The sequence below is a fragment of the Salvia miltiorrhiza genome, unplaced genomic scaffold (genome assembly GCF_028751815.1).
Source record: "Salvia miltiorrhiza cultivar Shanhuang (shh) unplaced genomic scaffold, IMPLAD_Smil_shh fragScaff_scaffold_61, whole genome shotgun sequence".
NCBI lineage: Eukaryota > Viridiplantae > Streptophyta > Magnoliopsida > Lamiales > Lamiaceae > Salvia > Salvia miltiorrhiza.
This window is the reverse complement of record NW_026651474.1, coordinates 152,742-164,743: the sequence shown is the minus strand read 5'-3', so window position 1 is coordinate 164,743 and position 12,002 is coordinate 152,742. Positions and strand designations below refer to the sequence as shown.

At 34.9% G+C, this 12,002-nt stretch overlaps 2 protein-coding genes across 3 annotated transcripts; one reads left to right on the top strand and one right to left on the bottom strand.

Moving 5' to 3' along the window:
* The first annotated feature begins 4,800 nt into the window (after positions 1–4,800).
* LOC131003059 (uncharacterized) lies at positions 4,801–10,536 on the top strand. 2 transcript variants are annotated; one of them, XM_057929534.1, is made up of 10 exons: positions 4,801–4,962; positions 5,059–5,130; positions 5,247–5,321; positions 5,554–5,637; positions 6,102–6,173; positions 6,811–6,880; positions 6,962–7,053; positions 9,697–9,738; positions 9,814–9,894; positions 10,115–10,536. In XM_057929534.1, exons 1-10 carry the CDS (start codon positions 4,930–4,932, stop codon positions 10,184–10,186), a joined length of 693 nt encoding a protein of 230 aa, XP_057785517.1. In that variant the 5' UTR covers positions 4,801–4,929; the 3' UTR covers positions 10,187–10,536. The 2 variants fall into 2 exon arrangements, with proteins under 2 accessions (XP_057785517.1, XP_057785518.1); XM_057929535.1 differs by lacking the exon at positions 6,102–6,173.
* A 555-nt stretch (positions 10,537–11,091) lies between these two features.
* LOC131003060 (protein RADIALIS-like 4) lies at positions 11,092–11,702 on the bottom strand. Its single transcript, XM_057929536.1, has one exon. The coding sequence runs from the start codon at positions 11,697–11,699 to the stop codon at positions 11,430–11,432; it is 270 nt and encodes an 89-aa protein (XP_057785519.1). The 5' UTR covers positions 11,700–11,702; the 3' UTR covers positions 11,092–11,429.
* Positions 11,703–12,002: the final 300 nt, after the last annotated feature.

Below are 12,002 nucleotides of genomic sequence, written 5' to 3'. Positions count from 1 at the left end.
CATCACCAGAATTGGGGCGTCTGCGCCCGTGAACAAGGCCGCTTGCATCGACCTCCTCTGCATCAAATGTGCGTGAGGCTTCCACATTCTCCTCTGGGACCTCTACCACAGGGGGAATGGTGACCAACTCGGTCCCGGTCGGTTGTTCTGAGGGGACCGTTCTGGAAGCAGAGCCCCCCGAGCCATGCTCCCTGCTGGAAGCAGGAGAAGCAACGTCAGGCAAATTTTCCCCGCATTTTTTTCTCCAAGACATGTCTGCAAATCAGAATTCTACACCGTTAAATCAGGGTAACAAAAGCTAATGTATTTTCTAATTCATATTTTTTACCTATCGATTTCTTGGGATATAGGGGAAATAGGCCATTGTATGCCAGAGCTGAATTGTTCTCAGCAAGGTACCTACATTCTAAGGGCTGGGCTTCGTTCATAGCGTTCAGACGGGCTATGACCCCCAAGTCAAAGGTCGAGGGATCTTCTAGGGAGGCTGGCTGATAAGTAGTCCGTGGATTATGCCATTCTAGTTCACGAACTTTATAATCGCGCCAGGAACCGACAAGAGTGCGCACATAACAATAGTAGCTCAAAAAGCCCTTATCAAAAGAATTTAGAGAGGAAAGAAAGGTAGTAGGACGTTTTGGAAGACCAGCAAAGCTATACAGGGGACTGCCCTGCATACGAAGGGATTGGGTCTGACAGAACAGTTTGGCGGTGTCCCCAACACCGTGGGCGCGGCATAGAATATGGAAGGCATATAACCTCCGGATGGCAGAGGGGGCGACTTGATAAAAAGGGATGCGAAAATGGTTGCAAACGTCAACCAGAAGGGTAGGAGGAGGGAGCCTTAGGCCAGCATCTATCTGGGCCTGCCAGATGGTTATTGTTTTGTGGTCGCGAAGTTTCTCGGGGGGTGTTGAGGCTTTAGAGAAGGCCATGAATTTTAAACCTTCAGGGTGTCGACACTTGCTCTTTAATTTTTCCACCGCCGCGACGCCAAGGCAGGATTCAGGAATACTCTTTGGGGGTTGGGGTGTTTTTCTGGTTCTCTTTTTTGGTTGGGAAGGACTGGGAACAGTTTGAGAATCAGGAACAGTTTGAGAATCATGAGAGGCAGAAGGGGAAGGAAGATGTTCAAGACTCTGGGGCTGGGAAGAAGAAGATGAGGCATCACGGGGAGAAGGAGAAGGCGACTGCGAGAGTTGGGGAGCGGAAGTGGAGGCCATGGTCAGAATATTTAAAACCTAGGGTTTCTAGCACGCTCAATCAGAGCACCAACAAATTTCAAAACTACTCTACAACTGATCACAAATATCGGGAGAATAGGATACGCAAGTTACCTAGGTCAGGGGAAGACTGACAATGAAAACTGGAGCGGAGGGGTCGCGGGAAAATACGCCGGAACAGGAGGGAGGATCACCGGAAATTGCAGATGAAGGAGTTCGGAAAAATTGGAGAAGAAGAATAGTGAAAAATGAAAGTTCGAATCGACTAAGTAAAAATGTACGCGGGCAACTACTAACATGCGGGATGAACGACACGTGGCATACGGAAATGAATCAACGGTTGAAAATCCCTACGGAGAGGCGAAAAGACGCAAAGGTTAAAAAGTAACCTCGGGGTACGGGAAAAGCACTGTAGATCGGGCAGGCATTTAATGCAGGTGACGTCACCCAAACGGGCGAATCCTCTGACTAGTTGCACTATTTCAGAGTGAACTAGCCAGATTAGGGGGTGGGAGTAACAAAAATGCCAAAAAACAATTAACAGGGCTTACCTTTATCTTCTTACAAAAATAGAATTCTCGTGTCTTCATGATTTGCAGGGACCAGCGAAAATAGCACGGTGCGAGCTTTAACAATACTTCGCTGGTGGAACACGAAGAATACCCGGTTCAACCAGACTAGAGGGGGGAGTGGTTGATGAGGAGTAATATGTGCAGAGTAGGGAAATGATACGAACCAGAGGAATCGACCTCACCAGCGGGACGAGTATGGCAGAAGAAATACACTCGTCAGAAGAATCATCTTCACCAGAAGAGTCATGTTGGTCAGAAGAGTCACCCTCATCGGAGAAGTCACCCTCGCCAGAGAAGTCACCCTCGCCAGAGAAGTCATCCTCGCCAGAGAAGTCACCCTCGCCAGAGAAGTCACCCTCGCCAGAGAGAGAAGTCATCCTCGCCAGAGAAGTCACCCTCATCAGAGGAGCTACCTTCGTCAGTGGAATCACCAGAAAACGCGGGAGAGCCCCCGCATGAAGATGAAATTACTATTCTATCCTTCGATCACGCAAGGCGCATGCATCGCAGGCGAATTTACCATTTTGCCCCTCTATGTAGTCTATAAATAGGCCCCGCACTCGTGCATTGTAACTACGCTATCTCTCACTTTTGAATACAACAGCTATTTTTCTCTTGCTCCGAGCTTTTCTAATTGTTTCCTTCGTCTTCTTCAGCTAATCCGACTAGGTATAACTTACGATTATTGTTTTAGATTAGGTGTTGGTCTTTGAATCACCAGTCATGTAATTGAGTCACTCTTTTCCATTTTTTGTATCTCATTATCAATTTTCTTAGTTTTTAATCATTCTTTGCATCAAATTCAATCTCTTGTATTTTAGTTTAACTTTAAAATTATTATTAGTCTGTACAGATATTTTTTTATTTTATTATTTATAATATTTTAACAATAATTGGTTATTAAAGTTGATTAATTCATAATTATGATATAATATTTAATTTTTCAAACTTTAACAATAAATGCTTATTAGGATTCATTTTATATAATAAGTATCTTATTAAAATAGTGAAAGGACACACGGTGGGACGTAACCAAATATGGAACAAATGATCCGAACCTGTCATCACAATAAGTACATTGTGGTTTGAACCGGTCGTTAGAGAATCTTTTTTCTTACTTGCTTTTGTATATCAACTACAACAGCTAATAGAAAAGTAGTAATGTTATTTTATTTTAATTTGTACATGCCCACTTAATTCCTTTTATTAATGATTGGTTTTCTCTTTCATTTTTCTTGTCAAAATTTTAGCTCAATCCTTCTCTGATATATCTATTCTCGCTTTATGATTAAAAAAACAAAACGTGTATTAGCCACAGGCCGACAAGGCCGACAAGCAGTGGCGGAGCCACAATGGGCCATGGGGACGTGGTTCCTACTTAGTAATAATTAGAATAAATTTATATTTTGATATTTTATTTTAGTTGATATATACTTTTTTTTTATTATAAAGTTGAATTTTGATTTTAAGATTCATTGAAAATCTTTAGTGAATACAAAAATCAAGATTCAACTTTTGTTATTTTTAAATTAAATTATTTACTAATTTACTTTTTAGCTTGAGTTGTTTTAGTTTTGTAATTATTATTGACTGATTGTTTAAATATTTGTTAACAAATTAAATTGTCTTATTTTTGTAAGATGTATGCTTCAATACCTTCATGTTGTGCTATATTATTCAAGAGCATTTAATTATATGGAATATGAATATGTATGAGCATAAGGAAAATGACTTTTGTTAGTAACAATTTCTTCTTTTTTAGCAAAGTTCTTAGCAAGTTTTGAGGGTTATTATAAAATATGTAGTCTTGTACAATTGCTAATCATATTATTATATAGAATTTTAACCATATATAAAATAGAAGAGAAATTATTATATAGAATTTTAACCATATAAAAATAGAAGAGAAATGTCATGAGGTGATCCGTGTTTAAATTTGATATTTCTAACATTTTAATGTAATTAAATGGAATTACGAATGTATTAATTTTTTATTTTAATTTTAAGAAAAATTACTTATACTTTATGATTATAGGGCTTGTTTGTTTGTTTGACAGTATGTGATAAAACTTGAAATGTTTGATTGTGATGTCTTATATTTTTACAAGGTATCAATATTCTGTTTGATTAGATGTATTACATTATCTGTTTTTTGAATAAATTGAGAGTGAAATTTTGGAAGTTTAATATATTAATTATAGTAGAATGATAAATTGAGAGTGATAATTTTATCTACTATTAAATTAATAAATGATATAATTAGGATTTGATATCACGTATTTCACCTAAAAGGTGGTATGTATATAGAATTTTAAGAATCTATATAATACATACCTGATCCTAATTTTATAAAAAAACATCGTATTTTAACGTAAATACTCTCTCAATCCCATAACAAATGTTCTAATTTATTTCAGCACGAGAATTTAGGAAGGGTATGATTAAAGAGTAAAAAAAATAAAAAATGATGGAGCCCATTTTTATTTTGTGAGATGAATAAAATTAAAGTGAAAATGATTAAAAGGTAAAAGATACAAAGTTGCAACGTTTTTCAGTAATGATGGTTCCTATATGATTTTCCAATAGTGACGATCCCCAAAATATTTCATCGGACAACATAAGTCATTTTATCATCATCAAATTTTGTATATCGAAATATTTTATGAAAAAAAATAAAAATTCAAGATTTAGAAAAAATAAAAATTCAAAATATTTTATTAAAAATAATAATAATAACTTAAAATATTAACCTATAAATATATTATACGTTCTAATCATGAAATAAGCCCCAAAGGTATATTTTCTGGCTCGGCCGCAGCACATAAGCCCCCACTTCATGAGCAGTAAGTCAGAACAAGTATTCCCCACTTTTGCTAACATGATTTTAAAATCCTAAGACATGGGAGCAGAATATTGGGCCGAAAAGCCCATACACGATTTTCTTTTTTCTTTTTTTGAGAGGATACACGATTTTCTTTTCTTTTTTAATTTACACGAAATTAAATTAAGGCAAGTATAACTGAGAATAAAAATTGTTCTTTGTGTTTCGCGTTGCATTTTCAAAACTAGAAATTGGTGCCTTAAATACTGAGATTTTCAGTTTAGCTAAACTCTACCACAAGAAGAAGAAGAAGAGAATGGATTCTACCGCTCATGATCAAGAATTTAAGGTGGGTCTGTTAACTGATATTTATGTGTTTCTTCGCTTTGTTACTTTTGAATGACTGAAAAATGCAAATTTCTCCATATTTGATGTTGTGTTGCAGATAATATTGGGATCATCATCTGTTGCCCGCAGAAAGATTTTGGCGGATATGGGTTTCAAATTCACTACTATGGTATATTAGAATGTTTTGAGTTTTACTTCAATTTAGTTTCATTTAGTGTTTATGTATGGTGCAAAGGGGAAAATGTTATTGATTGTATTTTGAGATTAATTTTTTGTGGTGTATAGTCTGCAGACATAGACGAAAAGGCGATTCGGAAAGAAAAGACCGAAGATTTGGTTATGGCTCTTGCAGAGGCAAAGGTGCTCTCTGTTTCCATTGATTATGTTAATTAATTAACTATAAGACTGGTATAAATAGGCGACAAAGGTTAATGGTGTGAAACTATATTACCTGTTGTGTATTTTTAGCTTGTGGAGAAATATGATTTGTGTGTTTTCTGTAGTGGGGTGTTTGTTTATTTGTGACTTTTGTCATCTTTTAGATTGTGACGAGTGCTTTCAGATGACATTTTGTGTATTGTTTTTGCCCCAGGCAGATGCTATAATAGGAAAACTCGAGAATATCAGGAATGATGAGAAGGATGCCAAGCCGACGCTTGTAATAGCTGCTGATACTGTATGTCTTTCATTTCCCCTACGAATTTATGCCCTCCATTTCCTCATTGTCATCTCGTATTGTTTCCGTGTCAAGTACCAAACTGAACCCTGTAAGGGGACGTTTACTTTTGAGGATTAGCCTGGATAGATAATAATAGTATATGCTAATCCATTGTAACTAAGATGGATTGCAACTTTGGGTTATCTTAGGGCCCTTGATAATCTATCATTTGAGCTAATTTTTCTTGATTCATATCCCATTGAAAGGGTCAGATTGGAGAAATCCTAGTAATGTGAATAAAAATACTCTATCATGTATCTAAAAACCCCCTAATTGAATTCTTCTAATCTCTTAGTATTGTTGAAGATTCTCTAATGCACATAATCTCGCAAGTGCAAAAAATCATTCTAGATTACTATGTTCTGTTTCAGGTAGTTTCATTTTGAGTTTATGTGCTTACCCTAACTATAATCTTTCATTAGGTAGAAAATGTCCAACCAAAGCTTCACGGCAAAGAGGATGCACAATCAACATTGCTAATTACTTGTGACCAAGTATTAGACATTTCCTTGATTCAACTTATTTGAGTTTCCGAACATGTTTATCAAGTGTTCTCATTATACATTCCCTGCTTTCAATAATAATTTTAAAAGACTTTTCCCTGGCTTGAAAATTAACCGTTCAAGGTTGTGGTGCGAAACCACTGTTCAGTTGTGTGATTGAGCTTTTAGGTGGAATTTAATTTTTCAATACACGCCTTTGGCTTAACTTGCTGGACAGTGGCGTAGAATTATGATCTTACAAACATTTATGAGTTAAAACAATTGAATCACTTGTTCAATCCTTTTGAGTTTTACTGTCAAGTAGCTGGCTAGTTTCAACCCGTTGAATAAAATTTTACCTCATACATCAGAATATACCCGTTTGGTTATTTGGTGTGCCAGGCTTCAAAAAGCCTCTTATAATCTTTATATTCATCTTTGACTCTATCTTATTATCAGGTTGATAACAACTTATAAATCAATTTTTCCATAAAGTGAAAATTAGCACTCAGTTGCTCATGTGGGTCGAACATAGTTCTCTGGCATGAGATACCAGCATCTTCTTAGCATTAGTTCAATATTATAGATATATACATTGCTACAATTGCATATTTCTTTTGTCTCACACTATTTTCATAACGATATGGAGGTGGTGGTGTATGAAGGCATGATAAGGGAAAAACCTTCTAGCAAAGAGGAGGCTCGCCAATTCATAAAAGGTTTAATGATATTTCTAATTCATCATTCCTCTGTAAAATAGTAGTTTCTCACTCAGATTGCCTTGCATATTTTTGTTGTAGGTTATTCTGGTGGACATGCTGCCACAGTGAGTTCTGTTCTTGTAACAAACCTTAGCAATGGATCAAGAAAAGGGGGATGGGACAAAGTCGAGGTACTTTTGACTTAGACAACCTTTATAGTTTATTTGTTGAGTCTACTCGAGTTTTAGGCTGCTTTATTTCATATTGCTGTAGCTCATGGTCTATGGATATGCACGATTAATTTCATTCTAAGTTGATAACATAACTTTGTGGTTCACATAACATGCTGTTACTTGAGGATGAAAATACTTTGACATGCCATAATTATTGTGAAGCTCTAAAATATAGACATATAGGAATAGGAGACAAGAATAATTTATATATTCAGAGCAGATGAGATTCCCATATATATAGGGAGTAGAAACCTAGGTTTGCTACTAGGTTAAATCTAGTCCTAAAATAACAACAGATTAATGTGGAAAACCTAGATACAAATATCAAATAATTCTACAACATTTATTATGTTCAACTCTTTGTTTGTGGTCTCTTTGTAATACCTTAGTTATTATACCAAATAATTGTAGCTGGCAAATATTCAAAACTACCAAGCTCATTGATTGCTAAAGAATCAGCGTCACTTTGTATTTTAGAATCATTATCAACATCAACAATCTAAAATATTATTGGTTTAATACTTTCAATAGTCAATACAACTTCCCACCGTGTGGCTGACAATGATTTAAGAGTAAAATGTTTCACATTTTCTTTAAAAATATGGCACCTTTTTGTAGAATTAGCAAATAAAGTACAAATGTGCTGGATTATTCCAAAAAAAGTTCTTGCTTTCAAAGAAGTGTGCGTGCATTAGTCTCAAGTTTGAGTCCACCATCATAATTTATTTGTTTATTGACCGAAAAAAAAAAAGAGTTCCTAGTGTCGCACAAAACCAAGTTAAGACTATGACAATCACATGGAGTATATAAAGCTCTAGGATTCAAATCTAAGTCATTTTCTCACTCTTTGTTTTTACTTTTCATGTTTGATCCATTATCGTATCCTTGACCTCTAACATTATCTATATCAAGATCATGTGAATTCAAAATATTTTGCAACTCTTGAAAAAGTCCTTGGTGATGAACTTGCAAAAATACAACAAAATATTCTTTTATTTCAAAAGAGTTTGAAGTACCATCAACGCACCTTAAAATTAAAGTCATTTGTTCTTGATGACTACTAGTACTAGCATTAGGTGTACAATCAAACATAAAAAAAAAGTAAGAGTATCAACTCATTCGAATATCATGAAATATATTGAACACCATTACATATAGTACACATATAAAAAGTAACCAAATAAGAAGTGAGAGATAAAAGATAGCAACAGTAGTCCAGGATTGCTGCAAATATGACTAATCAAACTCTCATTAATCTTTCTTGTATAATCAATGAAACCTACATTAAATTTTCAAAAAAATTATGAATTAAAATTATTGATATGAACTAATGAAAATAAACTATAACTAAAAATTCCTAATAATTACTCCCTCCGTCCCAGCTTTTAGTATCCAATTTTCATTTTTTGGCCGTCCCACATTTTGGTATCCATTTCTATTCTTGGTAAAAGTAGGTGGGGCCCTTACTCCACTTTAATTATTTTAACTCTCACATAAAATGTGGAACCCTTATTCCACTCACAACCAATCAATCACTTTATTAAAACCCGTGCCGTTCTCAACTGGATACCAAAAGCCGGGACGGAGGGAGTACCTTGCAAGAGATGAGAAAGCGAGAAAGATGAAGATGTACGACAATATGAGTGAAGAGAAGGAAAAAAGACTGACATTATTGAAGAAAACTTTACAATATGATGTTAAAGAAAGGAGAAGAGTAAGAAATCTACAGGAGGTTTAGGAGTTGAAAATCTACCGTTAATATAGAAGATAAAAAGAACTGAATTTTAAAACCCTCCAATATGTGCTAATCTCGCCAATTCGATGCATTGCGTATTCAGTTAATTTGGTGAAATTTTTGCCCCCTCCAGGATTCGTACCCAGGTATGAACAGCTATTTAATGTAACGCACTTAATATATATATATATATATATATACACACATATACATATACATACTTGTAATGCATGAGTAGAAATGCTAACATCGAAAGACGATATGAAAAAGGATTTGCAAGAGAACACTCCAGAGGGGCCTAGCACACAACTCTTAATATCCTTCATGTTCCCCACCAATCTAACTCCTAACTGCCCAATTAATGTACCAGATTCATTGAAATCAAATGCATGAAACGAAATGATTTGATAACCCTCTATATGTTAAAAAGATTTTTTTTTCCAAGGGGCAAGCTCTTGGTAGTGGGAAAGCTCTTGGTAGTTTTAGTAAGAACTGTCTCTCCTTTTATTGTTTTTATTTACGTGGTCAAGTGTGTGCTTCATTTTGTGGATCCAAATGATACCTCTTTAGGCTTGAAGTTAACTGTAGTTTTGACTCTGAGAAAGTGGTAGTCATGATCATGATGTATGATATATTAGAAATTTTTTGTCTTGTTTCTGATTGATTTACAAAAAGTTAACGACAAATTTAGAGAAAGTTAGCTGTGAGAATTGCTTGTAGCCTTCAATTTTGTCTACATATTATTTCGTGCACAATATGATCAATACTCTCTGGGTTGTACACTTGTACTTTCGACCACTTTTCCTAGTATTTTTTCGGGTCTCCTTTGAATGGTTCCACTATGATGAGTAATTTGAGTTTTGCAGATTCATTTCCATGATATACCAGAAGAAGTTATAGACAAACTGGTATGTAGTTTGAAGTTGTATCATTTTAGCTCGTCTCATTGATATGATTACTAATGGCTTTTGGTCTGTTTGTAGATAGAAGAAGCGCTTGTCCTCAATGTAGCAGGAGGGCTCATAATTGAACATCCTCTGGTTGTGCCATATGTCAAACAAGTGGTCAGTATCTTCACATAACTTTTATACTGCTTCAATATACACTCTAAAACATGGATTCTGATGCAATAGTTAGAGAAGTGAACCATATCGAAGACTTGGAATTTCAGAAATCTAATATGTAATCTTGTGTTTAAATGACTTGTTCCTTCATAGTTATGCATTGAGGAAAAAAGAGATTTTTTTAAAAATAAAAATAAATAAATAAATTTTGATTTGACAGGTGGGTGGAACTGATAGTGTGATGGGACTTCCGAAGGATCTTACTAGAAGATTAATGAAGGAGGTTCTGTAAATGAAGGATTTGGATTTACACTCATTGTTTGCTTCATTGCAATGCTAAGCCATTTTAGTGAGCTTTCCCAGATTGTGGGGAAATGTTATTTACATATTATGTGACTCATAAATTGAGCTTTTCCCAGCCCCTCTTAAGGGGAGTGTACCTTCAACTCCAAATTGCTCGTGTTTAGATATTATGTTACTCTTTTCTTTTCTTTTTTATTTTTTTAAGAGAGGAGGGAGATCAGTTGCAATTTTAGTTCATAAATATTTTGAAAAATTTAGTTACTTTTTCGGATTCTTTTCTTCTTTCTGAAAATAAACATGGACCTTTCATGTTTACATTTGGAGGTCCTGATTCTCCAACGGATATACAGTTGAAAGATAATTTTTTTTTCACAATTATCATTGTTATGTTTTCTTTTTTATCAAATCTATATTTCTGTTCAAAGTCTTGATAGTAGCCTTCCTCTACAAGGAATACAAGTGTGGATGAATCTACATTTATCATCGCGTTTGATGCTTTTCACAAACAATTCTAATTTTGTTACGGCGATAGAGCAACGAGTTAGCTAGTTTTTTTTCTTTTTTCATTTTTTATATCAAATTTCAGCATAGAATATAAAATGACATCATTTCATTCACATTGGCACGCATGACGTCGTTTTCCGACGCTGGAAATGAGTTTTAGGCTAAAGTGGGCTTCATAAATAATGTATTGATAATTTATTAGGTTAAAAGTGTCACAAATGTATTATCTCATGCTAAATCGGTGTATTTTTCTCATTATAATAATAATATTAATACTTAAATGATGTATAGGTATGCTAAAATTGTTCATATAGCAAATGACAAATTTATATTCAAGAAAGAATTCTGGAAATTGTATGAGATGCATGGAGATAATTATTTCAGCAAAAATAAATTACAAAATTGATACTACCATTACTGAAATGATTTCGTTATATATAGACTTACAGTCTACGAAGCATTGGTAGAAGATCACAACTCGATCACTCATTTATGGTCGAGCCTCACTAAAATCTACCAAAGCGAAAATCCAATAGAGAAAACACCAAGAAAGGGGAAAAAAAGTACTCGTCTATATGCAAAACGTTAAGGGGAAAAAAAAAAGCTGAACAAGTGTGAAGAAAAGAAGGCTGGATATATATTCTGATGCTTACATTAAGTTACAGAAAACATTGGTACAGCTAAAATGCAAAATTAGAATAGAAGAGAAGTGAAGTATATATATTGATTTAATTAGATTTGTAAGGATTGTAATTGGGCAGTGGGACCTTGCCCGTTTCGATATGGTTGATATCTTGAAGAAGCTTCTGGTAATGACGCTTCACCTCTTCGACGCTCTTCCCGCCCACCGCCCTCGCCACATTCTGCCACCACTCCGCCGTGTCCTTGTCGTAGCTTGCCAATGCATCCTCAAACACCTTATTTTGCCACGCCGTCCAATTCGAATTCGAACTCATTTCTCTCTCTCTCTCTCTCTCTCTCTCGTAATACATATGCATAACACTACCCACCTCCTTATATAGTAGTATTTGCAAAGGCCTTTGGGGACAATGCATTTTTTGGTAAATGCAACGTTGTTTTATCTGCCAACAAAGAGAGAGAGAGAGATGGGGATCGGATTCTCTATCTTACAATGTTTTTATGAATTACTCATTTAGTTCATTATTTTAATAATTATGATAAAAAAAATTATCATATGATGAAATGAACTTAATTGACATTTATCAATTTATCGTGATGAAGTTAAATGAACTTAATTAACATTAATTTGTTATTAGAGATTGAAGCCAAAAATATTAGAG

Excerpts from the sequence above, each read along its gene's own strand:
- LOC131003059 (XM_057929534.1), top strand. The coding sequence starts at position 4,930 with ATGGATTCTACCGCTCATGATCAAGAATTTAAG. Across the intron at positions 6,174-6,810 it reads TGCTAATTACTTGTGACCAA|GTGGTGGTGTATGAAGGCAT; the intron begins GTATTAGACATT and ends AACGATATGGAG. Across the intron at positions 7,054-9,696 it reads GGGGATGGGACAAAGTCGAG|ATTCATTTCCATGATATACC; the intron begins GTACTTTTGACT and ends TGAGTTTTGCAG.
- LOC131003060 (XM_057929536.1), bottom strand. The coding sequence starts at position 11,699 with ATGCATATGTATTACGAGAGAGAGAGAGAGAGAGAGAGAGAAATGAGT.